This window comes from Ochotona curzoniae, unplaced genomic scaffold, assembly GCF_017591425.1.
Source record: "Ochotona curzoniae isolate NIBS_2020 unplaced genomic scaffold, NIBS_Ocur_1.0 contig_78, whole genome shotgun sequence".
NCBI classification, from domain to species: domain Eukaryota; kingdom Metazoa; phylum Chordata; class Mammalia; order Lagomorpha; family Ochotonidae; genus Ochotona; species Ochotona curzoniae.
In genome coordinates this window covers 859746-884839 of record NW_024466559.1, presented here as the reverse complement: position 1 = coordinate 884839, position 25094 = coordinate 859746, and the positions used below count along the sequence as shown (strand labels likewise).

The following is a 25094-nucleotide window of genomic DNA, read 5'->3' as shown; positions in this document are numbered from 1 at the left end:
GAAATGAATTTAGCAGGGTCTCTTCTCCTCAGCACACATCTGTATCCGTGATTGCTTTTCCTTCAGCTGCCTCCTCCTTCCTCCTTGGGTTACTGGTGGGAGTGGCTGAATCTACATAGGGAAATGTTTAATTAAAATAAATGAGCTTTTGAAGGTTTGGCTGTGTTTGGTGTCTAATCTGAGTCACTGGTTGATTATTGATATTTCAACCACATCATTGGTTTAGTTTTTATCTCCTGGCTCTCAAAATATTCCCACACTGAGACAGGTGCCAGAGTGCATCACAGTGGATTCTTCTGCAGTAGGTAAATTCTAGAATTTAATATGAAACTAAGTCATATTTTATAACATGAAAGTGACTAGCCATGTGTGGACATCCGGTCTGATCTGACTGAGGTTAAATGAAAGAAATGCAGTGTGACAGCTAACAGTTCCTGTGCCCAGTGTGGCTAGTGGATACCATACCGGCTGGTGGCTACCATACCGGCTAGCCGCTGTAGAACGTGGTGGACGTCACTGAACATTCTCTTGGGCAGCCTTGGGGTCATGTCCATCCGTGTTCCTGTTAATTAGGATTTTAAAAACATTTTCTCTGGGTATTATGGGTGCTACTGCAAAACGCAGCTCTCCGTGTTTCTGGAAATAGTAAACAGCTCCAAATGAAGAGCGTTTTTACTTTCCTACCTCTGTTCGCTTTTGTGGTGAAGTGAAACATGTAGCAGCATAGGGTTGCCAGCACTTTGAAATCTTCAGAGGAAATTATAAAACTAGTTGAACGCAGTACAAAGTCCAGGGTGAGCACTGTAGCGTGGGCCAGCGCACCCACCTCCTGGGTGATGAGGAAGGAGGGGCAGTGGAAGCCAGCTCTGGGAACCGGGCCCCACTCACAGGCGCTGTATGTTGGTAGGACAGCGAGGAAGCCAGGGCACTATCTGCTGAGCAGGCCGAGTGGGACCTAAGGAGCTCTGGCATCAGCTGGAGGCTCCAGGGAGTGTGACCCCAGCTGTGCCACTGCCTGTGTGGGTGTCTCCCAGGGGACTCAGGCCCTGTGTGGCAGAGCAAGATGCTCGCCCATCCACCTGTTCCTAGGAGGGCTCAGGGGTGAGAGTACTAAGCCCGTCAGGATTCCGTCCCCAGTATTCCTAACAGCTGTTTTGCAGGTGATAGACACGCATGTGTGTTTAGTAGGTGCTGGCCTGTGTGTTTGTTAAAGTGACGAGGCAAGTTGTGTAGTCAAGTTAGACGAGGTTGTGAGAGGCTGAGTTTTGTGAGTATGTGTGGAGAAAGCCCTCATTCTAGGTAGTTATTTAAACAAAGATAATATAGCTTAGGAGTATTGGTTTTTAAAATTCTGCTTCTCTAGTTTCTCAAATGAAACCTTAATTCTTTCCCCCTTTTTAAAAAGTTTGTTCCCTTGATATGATAAGGGTTTACAGATTCCAAGATATGAAGTAAAAAGTTTGGCCTCATTTTTCTGGTAATGTCTTAAATATCTAGATCCTTCCCCTGATGCTAGACGTTAAATCCCTGGTTGCCTAGAAGGTAATAGAATCCTCTCTCAGCCATCACATCTGGCTCATCAGAGTAAAATCTATCTTCCAGACTTTTACAAGGGAGTTTGGTTAGCTTTGAGTATAATTGAGGAGTATACTACTTGGTACCTATTAAGAACAGGAAATTGAGACATGCAACTGTTTTTCACATATACTGGGGAACGCTTTTCTTCATCTCTTCGGAAACTGGAGTTTGCAAGTATTAGATGTTAAGGACACCTGTGTTAGAGCTGAAACAGGTGAAACTTACAGGCTGACAGGTATGCTTCCGCTGCAGCGTCTCCTGGGGCTTCATGGGACAATGGCATGTGGCTTAAGGAACTTGGTTTTTCTCATGTTGCGTTAAAATAGCTGCTTGCTCTTGTATTTCTCAAGGCATAGAGATGGTGTGTGAATTTAACAGAATTGTTTTTACAGCAGGAGAAAGGATATTATTTAAGCTAAACAGTTGTAAGAGTTCCTTTTTTTTTTTTTCGTAATTTCAACTTGGAGGAAAATGAACAATTTGAAGAAAACAGTTAGGCAGGAGGAGGAGTTGTAAGTTTGTTGGGAGCTGTTGGACTTGGTACCAGTGTGTGCCCCTCCTGGCAGCTCTTCTGTGCCAGTCTGTCACTATGTGTCTGCCAATTTATGTTGCACTCTAATCATAATTTAAGTCTGGAGCAGAAATATAAGCTACCGCTGTCACTTGAGGGAATGAAGCAGTGGAGCTGAAAAATTTCATGTTAGGAAACAGACATGTTTACCCAGCGGGAGAGCAAAGGTTGTGTTCTTGTGTGAGTTGTATACAGTGACTCTGTGTTGGACACACCGGGCCAGGGTAACAAATGAATTTTGTGCACACATACGCACATATGTGGCATGTACACACACAGGTGTACTTGCATGTGTTGTCCTCAGGTTCATGCAAGTGCATTGCCTTCATTAAGAATATTCTGGGGAACTGAGCTGAACATGTGATCTTGACAGTGTTTTAATATCTGCAATCACTTACCACAGGCAAACTGACAGTCCTTTGCTTCTCTTCCAGATTCATGAGAAGCTGCACTGCTACGAGAAGCAGAGCCCCAGGCCCATTCTGCACAGCGCTGCAGCCTTGGCCGGAGACGTAAGTGGACAGACGCTTGCAGTCTTGTGACTGCAGACCAGGAACCACCAACGTGCCCAAAGCTTGGTTGTCCCTCAGCTTGCCGCCCTCCCACTGGTTCCCATTCACTTTCCTGGTCTGAAGATTCTTGCACCTGGTAACATTCCTTGTCCTGCCATGGTAACCACGTCATAGAAAGTGCCTGGCTTCATGCTCGGCTGGGGAGAAGTTCTTGACTCCTGCTGTGCAAGGAGGAAAGTCACAGCCAGGTGGAATGCTGTGGAAAATACACAAATGAGATCTCTGGTGGCTGACAGATGCTGGGATAGGAGTGAGGCGCAAAGACACGAGAAAGACAGGACTGTTTTTAAATGGATTATATAAAGCACCATAATGATTTATGGATATTAGACCTTTCCAAATTACCCTCATAACCAAAAATTAAAAATAAATTTTAGAGGCAGTTGGCATTGATGGAGTAGTTAATTTCCTGTAGCTATAATTTTATTTTAAGTCTGGTTGCGGGTGGGGGAGGAGGGAAGAGGGTTTCTGACGTGCTGATCCTTGCTGTTCGCTCTGCGACTCGGATGAATTGTGAGCACACCTGGGCAAACTGCAAGGCCACGGGGCTGGCTGAGAAGGATGCTGAGTGTGAAAGCGGGTTTTAGGGAGACCACGCAGCTGATTTATAGCATTTCCATGTTGTCTTTCATTAGGGATAAAACAAAATTTAATCAGCTTAGTAACATACGAGGGCGATCATATAATTTGTAAAAGGACCACCTTCAGAAAGCTGATTTTCTTTGATATGTGTTTTCTGTAAAACGTAAAACAGCCTAATCAACCATCCATGTGGTGCACCCTATGCTTAGCCCACAAATAGTTTTCTTCCATTTTTTTTTCTAGAAATGATGCATCTGTGCAGCCTGTGTGGCGGCAGCTTTCCCACTGGGCGAGTGTTTCCGCAGCACAGTCTTTGTTCCCAGGTTGCTGTGTGTGCTACACTTACTGCTTAAGTCACCACAGGGGTTTTATGCTAGGAGGATGGGACATAGTGGATTAGCAAGGAAGCTGACTTTTTGTTTGAGAACCAAAGCTTTTGAAATGTGGGTGTCCAGTTGCCTAAATAAGGGTGCGTGGCAGCACAAGAAAAGCAGCTTTAAAAGGTAGAAGGCTAAGGGTTTTTAAAAAGTTGTGTAAAAAATATCTGTGACGTGGACACCCAATCAGATTACAGCAACATTACTGTTAGAAAAATTAGAACCCACCATACAATACGCTGAAGAATTTTATAATTCATCTAAGGACCACATTGAAATGTTAAAATGTATTATGATGCATTATGCGGCAGGAGAGCGTTTTCTGTAAGCTAAAAATTCCTGGCACATAGTCTCTTGAAATGGGAAAAGCAGTCTTTGAAATCTAATGAGTTACTTATCACGACTATATTAAGTTTGGTGCAGAATTTATATTATGACCTGCTCTTAGAAGAAGAGTTTGTTCTCAGAGATAACAACTACTATCTGCAGCCTGCCAGGAGTAGCAGAGGCAAGTGGACATTTCATGCAGCATTTTGAGAAGCTTATTTTTCAAAACGGAAATGTATTTCTGTATTTTCAGTCATGTCTTCCACAATAAAATGTAAGCACTTCTCAGAATCTTGCATTTTTGCTTTAAAAACTGTGTGATGCTTCTTGTAGCCTAAAATCGGGTAGAAAGGCCTTTTTTTGATGAAAGCATAGGGTAGGTTCTACACTCCAGGCCTTTCTTTAGATAGACGCAGCGAGTGGGAAATCTAGCCGTCAGGTCAAGTGCAGTCAGCTTTTTTTTGTACGTAAGTAGCTGTCAGTCTGTTACAGGTCACTCTGGTTAATTCATTAACATTGAACAGACTGCTCCAGGTGTGTAGGTAAACATAATAAAAGTTTCAGACCATTTGCTCCATTAGCATCCCTCTGGTTCTTTTCTACCTGGCTCTAAACACTGTGGCTCCCATGGGGTTTGGAAGCCCTGTGGATTTCACCAGCTCATTCAGAAGCCCCTTTCCTTGTATATGTGTGTGCAGTGTCAAAGCTTGATCCAGTTTCTTTGCACAAGGGCTCTTTGTCCGTGGGCAGAAGACCATCTGTGTAGATGGAGCGCAGGGTTTGCCCCGTTGTGATAAATCAGAAGGTGATCTGGCTGGCAGGACGGCTGGAGCTGAGCCTCAGCAGAGAGCCTGGCCCCAGAAGAGGAGCAGGGATGCATGGGTCTGTTGCATCCTCCCTGACTTCTCACACAGCAGGGAGCCTCGGCCTTGAGCACAATGGGACCTCGCGGAGATCACTTGAGGGGAACTGACCTATGTAATCTCCGTTGCAGCTGGCTGACGAGCTCCAGGGCAAGCCATGCAGCCATGATGTCAGAGAGCTATTGAAACTGCTGTCCAAACCCAGCGTGAAGGTGAGGACACGTCGCACCCGGGATGAATAGCCCTGACCAGGGTCGCCTTCTGAGGCTGCAGAGCGATTTTGTTTCAGGCGTCAGTTTTCAAGCCAGTGTGTTTTCAATAGCACGCAGTATTTTAATAGCCTGGATCCCATTGAGATAAAAGAGTGGCGCTTTTGACTATGTTGTGAGAAACTCAAGAAAATACGCTCGGTGGGAAGCTCAGGATCGAATTTGGCAAACAGCATGTCACTCCAAGGTCATTTTCTTTTAGCCAGACTAGAGTATAGAATGCAGAGCCCTCTCGTCATTTTATTGAGGTTTGTTTTCCTGGACCCCTTCATGTATTCCAACATGTTTGACACGTAAGTCTGTCTGTACGACTGAGTGTTCCTCTTCTTCCTCATCTCTGGTCCTTCTGCTAACTGATGAGCAGGCTAAGGGAGCAGTGTGAGCAGGTGTGTGTGCACTTGTGGAGATGCCACATGAAGCTGCTGCGTCCTGGAGCGGAGTGCCTGGGCAGAGTCCTGCTTGTCATGCCGCTTCCTGGTACTGTGTGCCTGGGAAGCATCTGGCGATGGCCCATGTGCTTAGGCTCCTGCCACCCACACTCATGGTTTGGGCCAGGCCTTGTTCTAACTGTTGCAAACACTGAAGTTCAACTAAACCAGTGGCTGAAATCTCTTTCTGCCTGTCTAGCTCTGTCTCTGCTTTCAAATATATATATATATATTAATTTATATAAGTACCAATTCATATATTTGTATGCACATAGCAGTTAGTGTTAGTGGGCATGGCTTCTATTCTCTATCCGTTTCCTCCAGAATGTTTTACTTATTTTTCTTCCAAATGTAGTTAGTCCAGAAAAGGCATTTGAAGATGTGCTCTCTTTTATTCTCATGTCATGAGTGCCTTGATTGCTTTAAAAATATACATTTTGTACTTCAATATAAGAACTATGCATTGTTTTAGGATGTTAAATTTGCATCTGAGATAATCATACAATTAAAGTGCTATTTGATTATACTAATCCATAGTGGGAATGATTATACTAATCAAAAAGTAATTAAAATTAGGTCATTTGAATGATGCCTGTGGTAAGTATTCAAGAGGTATTGAGAGAAACTTCATGACCCACTGGAAAAGCTGATTTTATTCTTTGAGAGGTATCCTTTGAAATATGCTAAAATTGGTGTGGAATTAATGCTTTGAAAATAAGATGGTGTCAAATGAAAAGCACACATAAATGACAGTGTCTAAATCCCCTTGTGTAAGCAGAAGGTAGCATGGGGAATGTGTTACTGTGAGAAGTGAAGGCGTGGTTAAACGTGAATTAGAATGATCAGTTCAGAAGTTGATCCATCTGTTCTGAAGGAGCAGGATCAGGTGAGAGTAGAAAGTTGCAGGAGAGTCGACAGGAGTGTGTGCAGGGGCTGAGAGTCTCGGGCATGGAGCACTCAGAGAGCCCTGCCTTGGGTCTCGGAGTTCACATGAGAGCCCTGGCTTGGGACTCGGAGTTCACGTGAGAGCCCTGCCTTGGGTCTTCAACTTTATCTGAGATTTCACATGATAGCATCTACTGTCTGCCAGAGCGTGGTATGCATGATAACTTTGGTTTGAGAATATTGGAAGTTAAAGAGATGTTTCAAGAAAAAGCAGAATTGATTTTAATACGTGTTCACTTGTGTTTGAAATCAAAGTGGCTAATAACACAGAGATTATAACTGGATGAAAATAGGCACTTAACTCCTGAGTGAGGTGTGACTAAATGGTTCAAGGAGATGGAGTAGATAAAATTGTATCATGGTTGAATAATTGCATCATGTGGGAAATGTGTTAATGGATGATGTGGTTACATAGCAGTGTGAGCGTTGGCGTGAAGTTCGTGTGTGCAGGAACTCTGGTAGGCGGTGGTTGAGGACACACACACCCCACTGCAGCTGGCCATGGTAGCTCACAGCGAGCTAGGCTCTGGTGAATGTGTCTGTCTTCTCTTTTTGACATCACAGTTAACTTTGCTCTGCTTGAAAAGGATTTATGCAAACTGTTAACACCTTGAATCTTACTTCTGTGGAAGTTCAGTTCAACATGCATTCTAGACTGTTTGACAAGAGAATCCACTTCTTATCCTAGAAAGGAGGTAAAATATTTGCTGCTTTCATGATTCTTACTTCAAACAGAAATGTGGTTTGGCGGAATATGACATCTACCTATTGGGCTGATCATTAAAATATGAAAAGTGCTATGTTGATGTGTTTATATGAATATTGTTCATTTTTAAGGGATAGTGGAATTATTTGTAAAGATTGCTACTTTAAATTTTCAGTTCACCTTACTAGAAACCAAAGTGTATCTTCAGTGTAACAGCACTTTTTAAAAAGGATCTGTAACTGTCCTTTGAAACAGACCTTCATCTGTTCTTAGATACTTATTCATACTTACTGCATGCCAGGTCGTCTAGATACAACATTCAAAGAGAAAAACTTGTTGATTAATGCAGTCAAAAGGAGACATAATTGGGCAAAGAAGGGCGTATGAGGCGGGCTGGTGTTGTGGAATAGTTAGCCTACTACCTGCCACACCAGTACGCCATATGTGCTCTGGTTCGTGTCCCGGCTGCATCACTTCCCATGAGCTCTGTGTTAACGGCCTGGGAAAAGTAGCAGAAAATTGCCAAGTATTTGGGAGTGTTTTACTGACATGGGAGATATGGAAGATGCTCCTGGCACTTGGCTTTGGCCTTGCCCAGCACTGGCCTTTCTGGCCATCTGGGACGTAAACTAGTGAAGCTCTCTTCCACACCCACCCCTGCCCCCCGCCCCAGGTCTCCCTGCCTGCCTCCCTCCCTCCCTCCCTTCCTCTGTAAGCATTTCAAAGAAAGTAAATACACCTTTGAAGAAAATAAAAGGCAGGGGTAGAATATCTGGAAATACTGAGGAACACACAGGAAGCGTGCCAGCTGCCAACCTGAGAGCTGCTGGCTGTGCGATGGAACAGATGGCATACCAACCTAGAGTGAGCTGGAGGTGGCCAGAGGGAGCAGGGGACTGTGTCAGCATCTGCAGTAGGCAGAATCCCACCCGGCAAGAGAAGGGGTGAAGTCTGAGGCCGGAAAGTGGTCCCCGTGTGAGGGAAAGGGGCTCCCCTGCCAAGCAGGGCCAGCCCCAGGACTCTGCACTGTACTTCTGGTACCGGTGTAGCTCTCTGTGCCAGTCTTTTCCTGTTTCTGTGATAAACCACATGCTTCCCCACCCCCAGCTGTGGTGGACATATCTAAGCACAGGGCAAAGCAATTGAAGGGGCCTAGGTAGGGAAGTGGTACCCCCACTCCACCTTACCCACACAGGAGATTCTGTGGTGGAGGTGCTGTGCGACGGGAGGAGAGTCCTGAATGCAGGAATGCCAGCAAGAAGGAAGCTTCTAGAAAGAACTCAGGTGAACCATGACCTGACCCTAATGGAGGAAAATGGAATGTGGGTGGGTTTGTGTGTTGACTGGTTAATCATTTTGGGAAAAAGTAACGAAGTTTCTGCTAGAATGAAATCTAAAAAGGTTTTGAGATAAAGTGTAACTATATTGAACTGTGGAGTGTCAGCAAGAAAATTTGATATGTATGTGATAATGGATTAGAGGAAAAATATTCACACTAGAGACTAAAGATATAGACACAGCCATTCAAGAAAAGCTTAAAAAAAAAAAGCTAAATGAAGCGGGAAGCAATCTATTTATAGAAATGATCTGTGATTTGTCTTTAATAAGATGTGACCATTTGTCATTTTCATCTACATTTTTCCTCTACATGATTAAGACCTAAACCAAAATAACACTTTTTGATAATAGATGATTGTGTTTAAAGATCTGTTTGTTTGTGTGAAACACACGCGAACAAACAGAAGGAATGGAGAGAGATCTTTCCTTTGTCAGTTTACTCCACAACAGCCAGGGCTGGGCCAGACTGGAACCAGGAACCCATAACTCCAGCCGGATCTCCCTCCACTGGGGTGACCGGGACCCAAGCACTGCCATTGTCTGCTGCCTCCAGGACTCGTGAGAATCAAGGCTGGTTCCATTCCAAACACTTTGACATGCCAGTGTCCCAACCAGTGGCTTAACCCGCTGTGTCACAATGCCTGCCCCCATAGTTTTATTTCTTAAGATTGATTTGTTCTTTTAAACAGAGTGACAGAGAAAAGGAGGGAGGGAAAGATGAAGAGCAATCTTGTATCTGATATTTGGCTTTTCTATACCTGGCCCATCTCCCTCTATATAATGATCTCTGGGAATCCAGAAGTCAGGAACTGCATCTGGATTTTCCACAAGGGTGACAGATACTTGGGCCATCATTTACTGCTTCCTGGGCACAGTAGCAGGAGGCTGGATGGGAAAGATTTGAACCAGGCACTCCGAAATAAGATGCAGGTGTCCCAAGAACCAACTTAATCCACTGCATTGCATCACCTGGCTCGTGTGTCTCTTTCTTGATGAGTGGGGCAACCGTATTTGTCTCTAGACTATAGCTCTGTGTTTGTACCATGATGCAGCTAGTACATTGAGTTCAGTGTAAATTATCAAATTTTGGAACTTTCCCCCCATTTTAGTCTTTCATATCTCGGCAGCCTCTTCAATCGTGTTCTCTGACTCACAGGCATATGAAGTAGAGATCCTGTTTCACTCCTAGGAGCCTCTTGCTGCTGAGGAGTTCTGAGATTTTCCCTGTGCCATTTGTGGCCTTCAGGTCTTTAACAGTTAGGAAATAGATTGTCAATCTGGAATAAGTCTCCCCTGACAACTATCAAAGTCATAAAAATTTTTGTCCAGTTTGAACGAATTTGTCTGTTGCCATGTTAAAAAATTAAATTTACTCAAGTCAGTAATGTCTATGAAATCTAATCTTACTATTTAAATCTGTTTTTGAAAGATCTATTTATTTCAAGGTCAGAGCTACACAGAGAAAGGGAGGAACAGAGAAAGATCATGCACCTTCCGATAATCCATTGCCCAGAGGGCTGCAGTGACCATGACTTGGCCAGACCAAAGCCAGAAGCCAGGAGCTTCTTCCATGTCTCCCATGTGGGTGCGGGGACCAAGCACCGTAACAATCTTGTACTGCTTTCCCAGGCCATTGCCAGGGAGCAGGATGGGAAGCAGAGCAGCTGGGACAAAGCAGCGCCTACTTGGATGCTTGCATCACAGGTGACAGCCTACCTGCCATGCCATGATCTTAAAGTCTAGAAAAGCAATGAAGGATAAAAGAAACTGCAGGTTGTGACCAGAGGGAAGAGACAATGAGCATTCAAAGGCCCAGGCAGGTGGAAGAGCGTGTGCCCGCTTCTTCTGGTGTGGACATGAACAGCAGCCTGGGTGCTGTCCAGAGGCCTTGACTGGGGATGTGGGCTTGAGTTGAGGCTGTTCCTGGGGGAAGGAAGCAAGGCAGGTTTGACCTGTCTGCATCACCATCCCCGGGCTACCAGAACATGATGTGTTAGGACATCAGGAGGGATTTGTAGATTCCCAGAAAGATAATGAAGTGAAAGAGATGTGTTATGCTTTTTCATCTTCCTTTCCCAGCAATTACTGCAGGATCCTTCAGAGTGAACAAGGCTGCATTAACCCTAAGGCCCAGCATCAGGCATCCTGGAGGGATAAGTCGGGGTCACTTGTGCTTGGAGTTCTGTGGCCCCGACAGATCCCCAGACCCTGGAGTTAAACAGGGGGTCCCAAGGAGGGGGCTGAGCCTGACGATTTCAAGGCCTAGTTTCACTTAGAAGCAACAGGTAAATGCATCAGTTATGATTGGTGGTTATGGCATGTAGAAACACATTTTTTATCTCAGTACAGCGCTTTGAAAGGAAAGTGTTGTGTTGAAGAATAAGCTTGTTGCATGTAGAACAGGAAGATAGAATTTATATTTGCAGCTGTCCCAAATATAAACATGTTGCTAGCCAGAAATATTTATAAAGCATAGCTAATAACAAAGTCATCTTGATAGGTGTAAGCTTGTTTGAAAATCCAGACATGGAACTGGCTCCAGTGCTAAGAAGAAGACATGTGGCTGCAGTTTGTGAACCTGCAGCCATAATAACTGCATTATTTAAAATATATTTATTTACCTTTTATCTCTGTTGTTTCTACTGTGTGCGTGACAGATGGTGGGTGTTTCTGTGCTTTACATTGCTCTATGTGGACCCGTGTTCCCATATGCTGTCATTTTTCTGTTGTCCAAAAGACTTTTCAATATTTCCTAGAGTGCGTTTGTTGCTAGTGATGTATTTCCCCCCACCTTTGTAAACCTTCAGAAATTTCTCAATGTTCCTTCATTTCTAAAAGAAACTTTGCTAGCTATAGAATTCTAGATGGACACTACGTATGATTTGAAAAAATTTTTTAAAGACATTTTATTGGAAAGACAGTGACAAGAAAGGAGAAAGAGAGCTCTTCCATCTCTGGTCTACTCCCCAGCTGGCTGCAGCAGCCGGGCTAGGCAGGCCGAAGCCCATTCTGGAGCTCCATTGAGTCTCCCTAGGGTGACGGGCCGTCTCCTGCTGCCTTGCCGGTGCGTGAGCAGGGAGTTGGACGCCAACAGTGCTCTGATGAAGGATGCTGGTGTCACAGGAGGCAGCGTTACTTGCTTCCCCACAGCACCGGCCCCAGGACTTATTTTCGTCTTGGGGTATTTTAAAAATACTCTTCTGTTGTCTTGTGGCTCAGGTGTTTTTGTTTGTTTTGTTTTGTTTTTTGATGAAAATGGTGCCGTTCTAAGTAACATGTTATTTTCCTATAGGTGATTTCAACGGTTTCTAATTTCAGGCAATTTGCTCTTATTTATGTTTTTTATGCTTCTGTACTTTGAAACTTTGGAACATATAGACTTATTTAGATGTATTTTTAAAGCAATCATGGAGTATTTTCACATTTTCTTTTCCTTTATTTAAGTTGTGTTAATCTCATTGAGGGTATGGTTTCATTTCTTACATTGTGTTTTTTTTTTCCATTCTAGAATATTGATTTAAATGTTTTTCTGTTTTTCTTATTTCATGTTCCCCTAGCCATTTCTTTCAAGCTTTTGAATATAGTTATAAAAAATCACTTTTAGATTTTTTTGTCTACCTTCTGCGTAATATCAGGGTTTTATTTTTATTGCTTTTTTCTTTATTGTAATATTCTCTGCTTTGTTTGCAGACTTGTGTTTGCAGTTACGAATTTTAGCCTGTTTGAGGCAGGAAGAATTTGTGTTTCTATCCATAATATTTTTGAAAGTTTTTTCAGCTACATAGTTAAGTCACTTGAAAACATTTTGACCCTGCTTTGCTTTTGGAAGATTTATTTATTTATTTATTCAAAATTTAGAGTTAAAGAGCAAAAGGGAGAGACAGGGAGAATGATCCTGTCCTTTGTTCACTCCCCAGTGACTGTGATGGCCAATACAAAACCAAAAGTTTCTTCCTGGTCTCCCACGTGGGGGCAGAGTCCCAGGGACGTGAGCCATCCTCTGCTGTTTTCCCTTGCACATTAGTAGGGAGCTGGATTGAAAGTGGAGCATCTGGGACTTGAACCAGTGCCCATGCGGGACACTGGCATTGCAGATGGCAGCTTAATCTGAAATGCCACACTGCTGATCCTGATAGATTTATTGATAAATTTTTTTACTTGATTGTTTGCTATTAAACTTTATTTGGTAAGACTAATACATTTGCTCTTGGGCTGATTTTTTCCCCTTTATTGAGGCCGCACCAGTTCAGTTACTCTCCACCATGCCATGGGAGTGCTAAGGCTTTCCCCTCTCGCAGGTGAGAATGGGGCCGATTCCTGCGCCTTGTGAGCCTCAGGGGTTGTTCTCCTGCAGGATTCCTCAGTCTGGAGACTGATGCTATTGGGGGATTGAGTCCTTGGGTGGAAACAAGGACCATCCTGTGTTCAGGCACATGCTTGGCCTCCGTGTACCATGTGGGAATAGCACCATCTCCCCCCACCACCCTGCCAATCATGACAGCCAAAGTTGGCTGCAGATGTGGCCAGATGAGATGACTTTTGGGTGCCCCTTATCCCTGGGCTGAGGAGCCCTGCTCTGGACCTGGGTGGCCATCCCCACCTGCATGCCATGGCTTCACAGCACTTTGCATAGATTGCCACAGCTCAGCAGGGTCAGCAGGGTGGTGTTTCACTTGATCTCATCCCATCATCCTCCCTCTACTCTGCTCCTCTACTTCTCGGATTTCCTGCTTGGTTCCTCCCCTCTGGGAGCCCGCTGAGTCACACCTGGGTCCTCTCTGCAGCCTGAGCACTTAGCTTTGTGGGGACCAACATGGGCTGCCATCTTTTAGCTTCTCTCTGGAAGCTCAGTGTCCTTTATCTCCTGTGTCCCTCTTTGCTGTTGTTTTTTTTTTTCCGGGGGGGGGTGTCCCTGTTAATTTCATCCCGGCCTTCATTCTCATTATTATCATTATTAGTATTTATTTGTTTATATGAATGGTAGAGTTAGAGAGACAGAGAGCAAGTTTCTGTCTACTGGTTCACTCCCCAAATAGCCACCTTGGTCAGGGTTGGGCCAGGCTAAAGCCAGGAGCCTAGAGTTCCATCCAGATCTCCCAAGCACTTGGGCTATCTCCTCCCTGTGTTTTCTTCTGGTGGAGAAAAATTTAGGAAAGAAAACATCTATAGGATTCTCATGTTCCTACTGCCAGTTCTCGTTGGCAGTACACGCATAGCCCCGTCTCTCTCTTCGCCAACCTGTCCCCACCTGCTGCAGGCTGCAGTCTGCCGGCCCTCCCTCAAACTCCCTCCTATCAGTCATCTTGGCAGGTCCTGCCTTACTGCCACTGTCAGGTCACACTGGGGACACTGTTTGGGGTCTGGAATTTCCTTTTCTTGACCAGCCTGTGACTTCCGCAGGCCTTACTGTCTGTACACGACACTGTGGCTCAGAAGAGTTATGACCCTGTGTTGCCGCCCATGCCTGACGACCTTGATGAGGAGGAGGACTCCGTAAAAATCATCCGCCTGGTCAAAAACCGAGAACCACTGGTAAGTGCATCGGCGGGGGGAGGAAGGGTCTCCATTTCCAGCTGGGCTCTGAGAAGACAGCCTAATCAAGCCAGATCTGACAGCTGCGTGTGCCATGCAACCTCCCTTTAAAATAGGTGACTTCAAACTCTGCTGTCACAAGGGGATCATTCACCCTCACAGGATACGAGGTCGAGAAACGAAAGCCAAGCCCCATAAAATGGCAGACATGCTCCTGGTTGTAAGTAGCAATCGTTTTGATGATGTCCCCAGCTGACAGACAGAAACGAAAGCTCCCTATGCAGCAAAGGTGGCTGATTTGAGCTGAAGCAGCACGGCTAACAAAAAAGATTACCTTGGGCTCTCCTGGCAAGCTAACTTACTCTCAGGCACTGGAGAGAGATGGACTAGGTGTCTGATGTTACAGACTGTAAACAGAACTAGCTACTCATGCAGCGGAATTTATCCCATATTGAAAAGGAGTCTCTGGTAGATTGGACCATGCCACTCTGCCCCCAACAGGAGTCTGTGAATTATACTCCTGGTCTTCAAAGGGAAAGGCCATTGTGGGTCGACCTGTGACCCGATGTAGTTGACAGTGTTGTTATGGCAGTGCAAGGGAAGCAGAGGGGGCAGGGCTCCTGGAAAGAGTCTGGAAGTGAAGGGTGAGATGGTGATGACACCCAGAGTGCACAGGTCTCTGGAGGGCGGGCATGGCCCAGGCAGTTTTGCTTGGAAGCAGCAGCTGTGTGTTGCATGAGACACCAAGGCCCAGTAATGCCGGCCTGTGCTGCCTCCTGTGCCCCCTGATGCAGTAGACAGTGAACAAGACTCGGTGAAAAATGAGCCAATTATTGGTAGTACAATAGTTGTCTGCACCATGTTCATATGTTACACACATGATATTTAGTCCTTCTGCTGGGTCTCATTTCTCTGTATTTGTAGACTGTGGATAGCTGACGCTCAAAGAGGCAAGGCAGCTCGCCCCTAGTATCACCATTAATGGGTGAGCAAAGTAGCACACCAAACTCTTGAGCTTTCACTGCCAGTCTTTCTTCCTTCCTGTGTCTTTGTACTTTGTCCCTTTTGATTTTTTTGATTTACTTGTGTGTGATACATTGATAAGTGCATTTGTAGTTCTGCTCAGGATAAGATAAAGGGGTCAGCTGAACCCCTGATGTCCACTCGTGGGCATTGTAAGACTCCTCAGTATTCCAGGTTAGCATGGATTCCTCTTAGATTATAAGGCTTGTGCTCCCCATCCATGTTTGTGGCACTCAGAAGAGTAACCTAAATATTTGTGTGTTTTCATTGTGGAGGTGGCATGGCACATGGGCTGCAGAGAAAGCTGTCTCCAGGATTCAGCCATCATGAATGGCTCGTGCTTGGTGGATTCTGCACATCTTTTACTAAGAAATAGTTCACCTAGTTAGGAAGGCAATTGAAAGACTGGGCTATATTGAAGAGTTAGATAATGCATTAGTAATACGTTCTATTTTTTAATGAAAGATTTATCACATTCATTTGAAAGACAGAGTAACAGGAAGAGACAGAGAAAGCAAGGGAGAATGATTTACTCCCCAAATGGCCACAGTGACCAGGTCTGGGCCAGACTGAAGCCAGAAGCTCCATTCAGGTCTCACATGGCTGCAGGGGCCCATGTGCTCGGGGTGGTCTGCAGCTGCTTTTCCAAGTGCATCGACAGGGAGCTGGATGGCAAATGGAGCTCTCAAGGCTCACACCGTGATGTTTGGTACAGTGGTGAGGATGCCAATTGGGGTGCCTGGTTTCTACATTGTAGCACCCGGGTTCACTCCAGGCTCTGCTCTGACTCTAGCTTCTTGCATAAGATGCATCCTTGACACCCATGTGGGAGACTGACATGGAATTACTGGTTCCTGGCTCAGGGGAATGAACCAGCTGATGGGAATCCACTTTCTGTCTGTCTGTCCGTCTTTCTGCTCCTGTCTCCCTCTATGTCCTTCAAATAAATAAGATCTTAAAAGAAGTTCCTGCAGCTCTCGTTATAAGACCCAGGGATAAAGTGGTGACATGAACTCCCAGCTGGAACTGGGTGATCTCTGTAGGAATGACGAGGATTCGGTACTTGTTTGCCCCCTGTTCCATGGTGGAAAGTCGCTTGCTGCTGCTGAGCTGTAGGTTCCTGACAGCAAACCAGAAGAGACCTCCTCAAGTGCATTCTGAACTTGAGCTGTGATGCAGCAAATTTGAATGGTATTAGGAATTCCAAAGCGTTCTCTGGATGTTGCCAAGAGCAGGACAGGCTGAGGCCAGGTTCCTGATGATGTTAACAATGCATAAATTACAAAATGCTAGATTCAATCCTCATTCAAAATACTCTCTCTTGGATCTCAGGGTATTTTTTTTTTTAAATATATATATTTATTTGGAAGCAGAGTAATAGGACAATAGAGAAAAGGAGGGAAATAGGTCAGGTCTAGGCCAAGCCACAGCTAGGAAGCCTGGAACTCCATGTGGGTCTCCCATGTGGGTGGCAGTGGCTCAAGCCCTTGGCCACCATCCCCTGCTCTCCCCAGTGCATTATCAGTGAGCCAGTCAGTAGCAGATGTGCCAAACCTCAAACCGGAAGTCGTATATGGGATGCTGGCATCCCAGGCACACCTTCATGTGCTTTGCCACAGTGCTGACCCCAGGTCACTTTACACAGGTCACCTGTAACATGCCTGTGTTATTGAGTGTGAATGTTACTATCACACACTCTGTTATGCTAACCACCCATCAGGGAGTGGTGATAATGGAGGTTTGGAAAGCAGCATGGAAATAGGAGTCTTCTTGAATGCAGGGTACACAGAGGAGTGTGTCAAGAGGCAGGATCTTGGAGGCAGGAGGGCTGTTTCTCAGTCTACCTTTACCCCCTGGGGCAACAGAATCGACAGATGAAGCACCAGCATCCCCTCTGTCACGGGACAGCCCTTCCATATTGGAGAGCTCCTATTCATCCAAACCTTCTGGAAGTGTTTTTAATCCTTCATGGCTTAAAAAAAAAAAAAGTCTGTATGCCAGCAACTTCTGGGACTGTTTCTTTTCCAGCCCTTCCTTCTGATCTTTAAATTTGTGTATCCATCTGTCTGCTTGATTTTTACATTTGGATGACTAATAGATATTTCAGTCTTCATATATCCAGAAATAAACTGTTGATCTTTGTCCCCAAGTCTGTTCCATCCAGTGTCTTTCTGGCTTTCAGTTGATGGTAATTCCACCTTGCAGTTGCTCAGCCAAAACACACCCAGTTGATCTTTGTGTCTTCTCTTTTGTATCCCGTGGCCACCCCATGGGGAAATCCTTTTGGCTGTGCTAGTAGCACTTGTATTTCCAGACCACTTTTCATCACCTGTACTCCTGCAAGTCAACTCCAAACCCCACCATCTTTCCCTTGGATTAGCGCAACAGTCTCTGACGTGTTTCATTGCTTTCATCCTTGCCTTTTGCATTAGTCGGAATATGCTTTGGCCCTTAAACCATGCAGACGTGTCAGCCCCACAGTCTTAAGTTCATTAAACTAAGAGGGTGGAAACTAGGAGACAGTCTAGGAGGTAGACCTGGTGGGACAGCCTTATGTCCCTGAGGCGTGCCCACAGGAAGGAGTTCTCGCAAGGAAGTTGTAAAAGCATGAGGTGAGCCCAGCTACTCGCTCTGCATCCTGGCTCACCGGGTGGTTCTCCGCACACACTCCCCCCACGCTTCTGTCAGCTACCCTTGCTGGGTGCCAAGCAGTGGGGCTGCGCTGTGGTGGACTTGAGCCTCCCAAACTATGTTCTAAGTGAAGCCTTCTCCTTGTAGAGTTAGTTGCAAAGCCAAGTTACACTGCTTCCCTCCTTCAGTGTGGACACAGCTGGTGGACTCATCCTTCTGGAGTTCACCTTCTGCTCTTAGTCCGCAAGATTTCCATTTCCTTCAGAGGGAAACTGAATTAACTCACAGTGACCTCCTCAGCCTTCATAATCTGCACTTTGACCTCCACATCTATTGGGCTTTCTCTATCCAACCTGGCTGTCCTTCACCTCTTCCAGTTTTTCCTTCTTCAGATGTTGTCATCACGTTTTTGTGCCTCCTGGCCTGCCAATCCTTACCCCTGTCCATGCTGTCTGTTGTGAGGGCGCATCATAAAGCTCATGGAAAAATGAATTTTGAAGTCCATGGATAGTTTATATTGGAAAAATTTTCCATGAGATGTTTGCAGTTCCTTCATGTGCATAGATCTTTTTTTTGGGAGGGGGGGCATGGAAAGTCACATATACAGAGAAGAGAAGAGGCAGAGAGGAAGATCTGTCTGATGGGTCACTCCCCAAGCGGCCACAATGGCCACAGCTGAGCCAGTACAAAGCCAGGAGCCAGGAACTTCCGCTGGGTCTCCCACACAGGTCCCAAGGCTTTGGGCCATCCTTGACTGCTTTTCTAGGCCACAAGCAGGAAGCTGGATTGGAACTGGGGCTGCTGGGATTAGAACCGGCAACCATATGGGATCGCGGCACGTTCAAAGCCAGGACTTTAACCACTAGGCTATCATGCCAGGCCCAAGCATGGGTTTTAAAACTATGTTGCATCAAAACAAACTTATAAATGCGACTTGCTGCAAACTTTTTGAAGTACCTATGTGCATTGCATTGCACCAAGGATAGTGGAAGTTCATTAAGAACCTGGAGGAACACATCTGGTTTCTGGTGATTTACCTTAGCCTTTGCTAACAAGATTGCCTGAGGGCTGGGTTTTACTTGGTTTTCTCTGTTCACACACCCATCACTCTCCCACCTTCTTCATGGGGTATGGTCACGGTGAAAGGTAACAAGAAACATTCAGATATAAGGCATGTGTCCAAAGGAAAGAGGATATGGGGCCCAGCTCAATGACTCAGTGGTTCATCTTCTCCTTGTAAGTGCTGGGATCCCACATGGGTACTGGTTGTCTCCCGGCTGATCCACTTCTTAATCAGCTACCTGTTTGTGGCCCGGAAAATCGGTGGTGGATGGCCCCAAGCCTTGGGACCCTGCAGCCATGTGGGAGACCCAGAAGAGATTCCTGGCTCTGGCTGTGGATTGGCTCGGCTCCAACTGTGTGGCCATTTGATCAATGAACCAGCAGGTGGAAAATGTTTCTCTCTGTCTCTCCTTCTCTCTGTAAATCTACCTTTCCAGTAAAAATAAATAAAATAAAGAAAGATATGGACATTTTACATTTTCTGTACCTTTGAAAAAGTTAAAGATTTCAAACTCTTTCAGTTATGTTGAGGCCTTCACATGATACATGGAGTGGATTCCTTTGTCCCTGGTCGGATTGGTGAGGCAGAGGGCGTGTTTTCTAGCCCTCCTATCTCATGCCTTCAAATTCTTTGAGTTCACTTTTTCTCAAGGGATATTCTATTTCCAGCTCCCTATTCATTCTACCCGGGACTCAACTTCATCCACAAAGCTAATTTTTTTTTTTCTTTTCCAGGGGGCTACCATCAAGAAGGATGAGCAGACTGGCGCCATCGTGGTGGCTCGGATCATGAGAGGCGGTGCTGCAGATCGCAGTGGTAGGAATCCAAGTGATGAGAGCCATAGGCGAGCGGTGGGTGTGCTTCAGGAGTGGGTGCTGCACGGTGGGGTGCAGAGCAGCTCCGTGCTCTGGGAGAGCACATTGACGCAAGTGCTGGAAACTTAAAAGAATGGTGAGAAATTCTCACTCCTGGCTTCTGGTGTTGCTGATGGGAACTGTGCTCCTTAGAACACGCAGCTTATTTTGTAAGACATTGGGGACCTACATTACCGGGCCAAGACTGGGGCACTAGATTTGCTTGGCCAGCACCATCCATCCCCTGGTAACTGGCCCGGCATCAGGAACCTCAGAAGAATAAGGGCCTACTTTCTGCTCCTTCCCTGGAAGATGGGAGCCCAGCCTTGCGCACATGGTGGACTCAGGTACAGATGACACCTTTTCATGTCCCAAATTGTCTGCATCACAGGGTTGATTCACGTTGGTGATGAGCTCCGAGAAGTGAACGGGATCCCAGTGGAAGACAAAAGACCCGAGGAAATCATACAGATCCTGGTGAGCTGCACATTTATTCTGAAGTTAAAAGGATTAAAGGCCTATAGTTCAGATGCTGCAAGTCTGCTTGTAGGAGCAGGAGGAATGCCGGAAGGGTCAGACTTTTATAATGTGCATTTGATGTTTTTGTCCAAAGTGTGTCCTTTTCCTTTTAGCTTTGCTCTATTGCCCCATGTTCTCTGTCTTCCCTAAAAGCATTAAATGGTAATCACTACTTGTGTGGATAAATTATTCCCCTATGTTGGACATAATACCTTTATGATTCACAGATTACCATCTGCACTGTTTCACAGCCAGATTTTGTACCACTCAGCTTAGAAGAGACCCAAGAAAATCCGCTGGGGGGAGGGAATCTGGGGGCGAGGGGTAAGAGAAATTCCAGAGCCTATGGAATTGCATCATAAAATGAAAAATACAGTAGAAAAAGAAAAAAAATCACAGAGACCCAAGAAATCAGAGCAAACAGCAGTGAAATTCACATGAATGAATGTTGCAGGCTCAGGGACTATTAAGAACTAATTCAGTGACATTTAACTATGTACAGGCTTAAAACTTCTGTTTATCGATGCTATTACTAGCGCAGTAATAGAAATCTACAGTGATAAAGCAACTCAGGAATACAGTCATTACGTATAACCAAGTGTATTTTATTTATTTTTAAATTTTACTTCTTTTTATTATCATTATATGATACAGTTCCATAGACCCTGGGATTTTAAATGTAAATGCCACATATTTTCTGATTGGAGTCAAGGAAATGTCCACACTTGCTGTCCTGAATTCTGTTCTCAGAGAAGGAGGTCAGAGACAGTCACAAAGAAGATGCCTCGTATTATGACATCAATTTGTTTTTTGTTTGCTTGAAGACTGGCTTGTTATATAGAGGCAACAGAGGGAAAGACACAGAGCTCTTCCATGTGCTTGCTCACTCCCTCGATGGCTGCAACAGCTAGCACTGGGCTTGGCTGAAGCCAGGAGCTGAGAACTACAACTGGGTGGCAGGGTCCCAAACACGCAGACCACCTTTTTCTCCCTTCCCAGGAATAGTAATACGCAGCTGGACCAGAAGTGAGCAGCTGGGACTCAAACTGGTGGCCATATGGGTTGCTGGCATCACTGTACCACAGCCCAGGTTCCTACCAAGTCCACTTTTAAAACAACAGATTCTGGGCCTGGCACTGTAGCTTAGCGGCTGAAGTCCTGGCCTTTCACGTACCGGGATCCCATACGGACGCCAGTTCAAGTCCCAGAAGTCCCGCTTCTTATTCAGCTCCCTGCTTGTGGCCTGGGAAAGCTGTGAGGACGGCTCAAAGCCTTGGAACCCTGCACCTGCAGGGGAGACCCAGAGGAGCCTCCTGGCTCCTGGCTTTGAATTGGCTAAGCTCTGACCATTGTGGCAACTTGTGGGGTGAATCGGTGGATGGAAGATTTTCCTCTCTGTCTCTCCTCCTCTCAGTATATCTGACTTTGCAATAAAAAAAAAAAATCTTAAAAAAAAAAAAAACAAAAAACAAACCAAAACAAAAACAGATTCTTTGGGAAGCAGCACTTCACACTTCAGTTGGACTTGTCTTTTATTGTGTGGAATTTCCAGCCTGGATTTTCAGCTGAATTTGGAATCCCAGCCCTTGTATACTAAGAAAATGCTATAATCTGTTTATGCCTCCTTAATGTTTTAAATGACAAAATGAGAAGAGACAACTATCTTGCAGTAACATTTTGAGGATAGTATGAGATGAGGTATATAAAAGGTCAAGCAGTAGGGCACAGCTGGTTCCAAATAGGTGCTCAGTCAGTGGCATCTGCTAGTGACACACCTGTCAGCATCCTCTCTCATCGGCCTGGCTGTGTTGCAAGCTGAAAATCCTAAGCATGCGAAACAGTGAAGCTACTTCAGGTGTCCTAGGAAATCTGAAACTTGCATGGAGTTACTGTAGGCCTGGACGATACTAATTTTTAAGTTCATTTACAAGGATACAATGAACAGTCTTCATTTTGTATCTGCAAATCGACTGTAAACCTTACTGCAATAAGGGACTCCCTTAGCTCTCTTGAATACGTGCCAGGTATTCAGTGTTTTAGTGGAGATTACAAGTTAGCAGGGAGTAACAGGCAATCAGAAATCATTTCAAATGCTGAAACAAGAAATATACATAGAGATTTGTTTAATAGTACGTTTAAGGCCACACTCATCCTGTGTGAGAAAGCATAGATTTGTGGCTGATGTTGTTTGCTTTAATCAGCATAGACGGTGTACGTTACCCAGAATCCAATAGTTAGGACTGTCTTTGTTCTTAAGGTCTATTCAAATGTTTTTGAAGTTAGAGGTACAAAGAAGTTTGGTGGGGGGAGAGAGAATCTATACCCAGGGGCTTCATCCAGGTATCCTAAATAGATAGCAAGCACCCAAACACTTGGGCTGTCTTCCCCTGCTTTTCGCAGGCCATTGGTAGGGAGCAAGGTCAGAAGTGGAGCATATGGGACCCAGTCAGCATCCCTGCTCCACCCTGATGCTGGCCTCCATAGGGCTGTCGTTTCTAGTTTTCTCTGCTAGGCACTGCCACTGATAGAATCCTGAGTTTCTTTCTGGCCATTCACTTGTTGCCTTGTTTCAGTAAAGTCACACTGTGATTACGTGAGACCCTGTTTTTCCCTCCTGGTCCTCTGTTGATGTAGTGTGGCCAAGAGTAGAATGTGCTCATTGACATTATTCAGTCCACGGGAAGCAAAGGTAGACTGTGAGTGGGTCACTTTTTCTTAATGTCCTTGAAGAGCTTTAGTGCTGTCTTAGGCTCCAGGAATTGCCATCTATGACTTGCTGCGTTTGGACTGTCTGACTCAGGCTAGGAACCCTGAGGTTGTCTGTTCCTGGTGTGGTCTCAGCTGTCTTCAGTCCTAGCTTTCTTAGAGTGATCTGTGTTGGTCTGTCTTCAGGCACAGTCTCAGGGAGCCATCACATTTAAGATTATACCCAGCATCAAAGAGGAGACACCCTCCAAAGAAGGCAAGGTAATCAGTGCGTGAAAGCCTTATGGGGCGGGGGAGGAGTAGTGCTTGCCCATTTCGTGTGTGTGTGTGTGTGTGTGTGTGTGTCTCACACCCACGCATTGCCTAACTCGGAGGGTGTGCAGTCTGCGTCACCTCCATTTTCTGTGCTGTTTCTTCTCCTTCGACAATGCTTCTTCCCAGATGTTCCTCAAGGCCCTGTTTGACTATGAGCCCAGTGAGGACAAGGCGATCCCGTGTAAGGAGGCCGGACTTGCATTCCGGAAGGGCGACATCCTTCAGATCATGAGCCAGGACGACCCCACATGGTGGCAGGCGAGGCACGAGGGCGACGCCAACCCCCGGGCAGGCCTGATTCCCTCCAAGCATTTCCAGGAGAGGTGAGCCACAGGTGCATAACAGTGGCCTTTCTTCAGCCGACCTTCTGTTTTCCATTGCTCGCAAGAGAGAATATGATGTGTCTCAATCCTTGCCTGAGAAGGCTTCATCCCTCAGGTTTGGATCTGCTTCATCCAAGTTAGCATGAATGATGTCCAAATATAATAGGGCAGCCCCCGGTCACCCCACGTTTTCTGCTGCTGCAGTGAGTAAAGAACAGTACATCACCATCTGCAGCCGGAAGGCTGCAGATAGAAAGGCTGATTTGACAGTAGAAGATTTGGTTCTGAACTTGAATGGGCTGAATTGTGTTCATTTTCACTGCCCCCCTGAAATTTTCAGCAGCGTTTTGGTGCTATATGTACCTGTGCCCCATGCTGGAAACTGATCAGCATCATGATCTTCTTTCTTGCAGGAGATTGGCCCTGAGACGAACAGAGGTATTAGTTCAGCCCCTGAAAGTCTCCAACAGGAAATCATGTAAGTATGCTCCTAAGAATGCAGAGGAAGCTGATTGTTTTTTTGACTATTAAGGCAGGTGCGGGAGGGTGGGGAGGGAGGAAGGGAGGCGGTGGAGACTAAGGGGTCCTGTTACCTTGCTGCTACCTTGCAGTAGCTTTCACTGAGCCCAGCCAGTGGGAAAGTCCTACGAGGACCGTTAACATCGGTTTGCAGCTTCCAAGAGGCGACCAGGGTCGTTTGTAAGGAGCTATATATAACTCACTCTAAGAAAGTCACAAGTAACCGCTGCTCTCTCTGACTTCCATACTTGGGTAGTTGTGTAAAGACTCCCAAGACCTTAAGGACTAGGCTTACTTCTCCAAAGCCAAGAGGCTTGGCCAAGATATTCCTTTCTTATCCACAAATCAAAACTCTGACCTTTTGCCCATCTGTTTGGAGTTATTGCTAGACTAGATTAAAAGAGACTGAGTAAGAGAAAAGGTAGTGTGAGACTCCCAAAAAACCAGAGCCAGAATAGCGATGAGTTTTCTTTCCTGTGGACACCCTCTCGGCCTTTCTTACTTCCCACCTCAGCCTTTCCCAAATGTCTCACTGTCCTAGGCATTTTAAGAGGGGTGTGTGTGTGTGTATGTGTTCAAGGCCTCGTGTTTTCAGCATGGAAATTGTACCTGCAAAAGTGAAATGAGCCAATAAACGGTCCTGGAATTTTACACCCACGTCTGTTTTTGGTATCACTGCATTTTTCACATCTCCTGTTATATTCCTGTCAGTCGGTAGGCACTTATAGCCCAGGAATCGCATCTGAAGAGAGCCAAACTGCAGCCGAGAATAAATCTCACAGCAAGCAGGCACTTATGACATTAACACTGATGCAAAAGCCTGCTGGTCCTCTGGTGTCCCGTCTGGGCAGAAGGGAAAAGCACTTGTTGCGAGCCCTATATGGGAGTTGCGGGGACATGAGCAGCCTGTGCTGTGAGCCCTGCATGGTCTGCCAGGGGTTGACTCCACTGCAGCCCCTGCAGCTGGACAGAGCCTCAAGCTGTTCACCTGCCTATTGCTTTGAGCCTCCATTACACTGGGGAAGAGGGTGGTAGGGGACTGGTGTGTTCATC

The 25094-nt window shown here is 45.7% G+C and overlaps 1 protein-coding gene across 1 annotated transcript in view; it reads left to right on the top strand.

The window, feature by feature from the left end:
- Positions 1 to 25094, top strand: part of MPP7 (membrane palmitoylated protein 7) — a 183545-nt gene that overhangs the window by 111283 nt on the left and 47168 nt on the right. Inside the window, exons 4-11 of the mRNA XM_040992549.1 lie at positions 2584 to 2661; positions 5002 to 5082; positions 13957 to 14088; positions 19540 to 19621; positions 20051 to 20136; positions 23071 to 23145; positions 23326 to 23522; positions 23936 to 24000. Of these exons, the coding sequence (XP_040848483.1) occupies positions 2584 to 2661; positions 5002 to 5082; positions 13957 to 14088; positions 19540 to 19621; positions 20051 to 20136; positions 23071 to 23145; positions 23326 to 23522; positions 23936 to 24000 (796 nt within the window). The remainder of the gene's footprint in view (positions 1 to 2583; positions 2662 to 5001; positions 5083 to 13956; positions 14089 to 19539; positions 19622 to 20050; positions 20137 to 23070; positions 23146 to 23325; positions 23523 to 23935; positions 24001 to 25094) is intronic.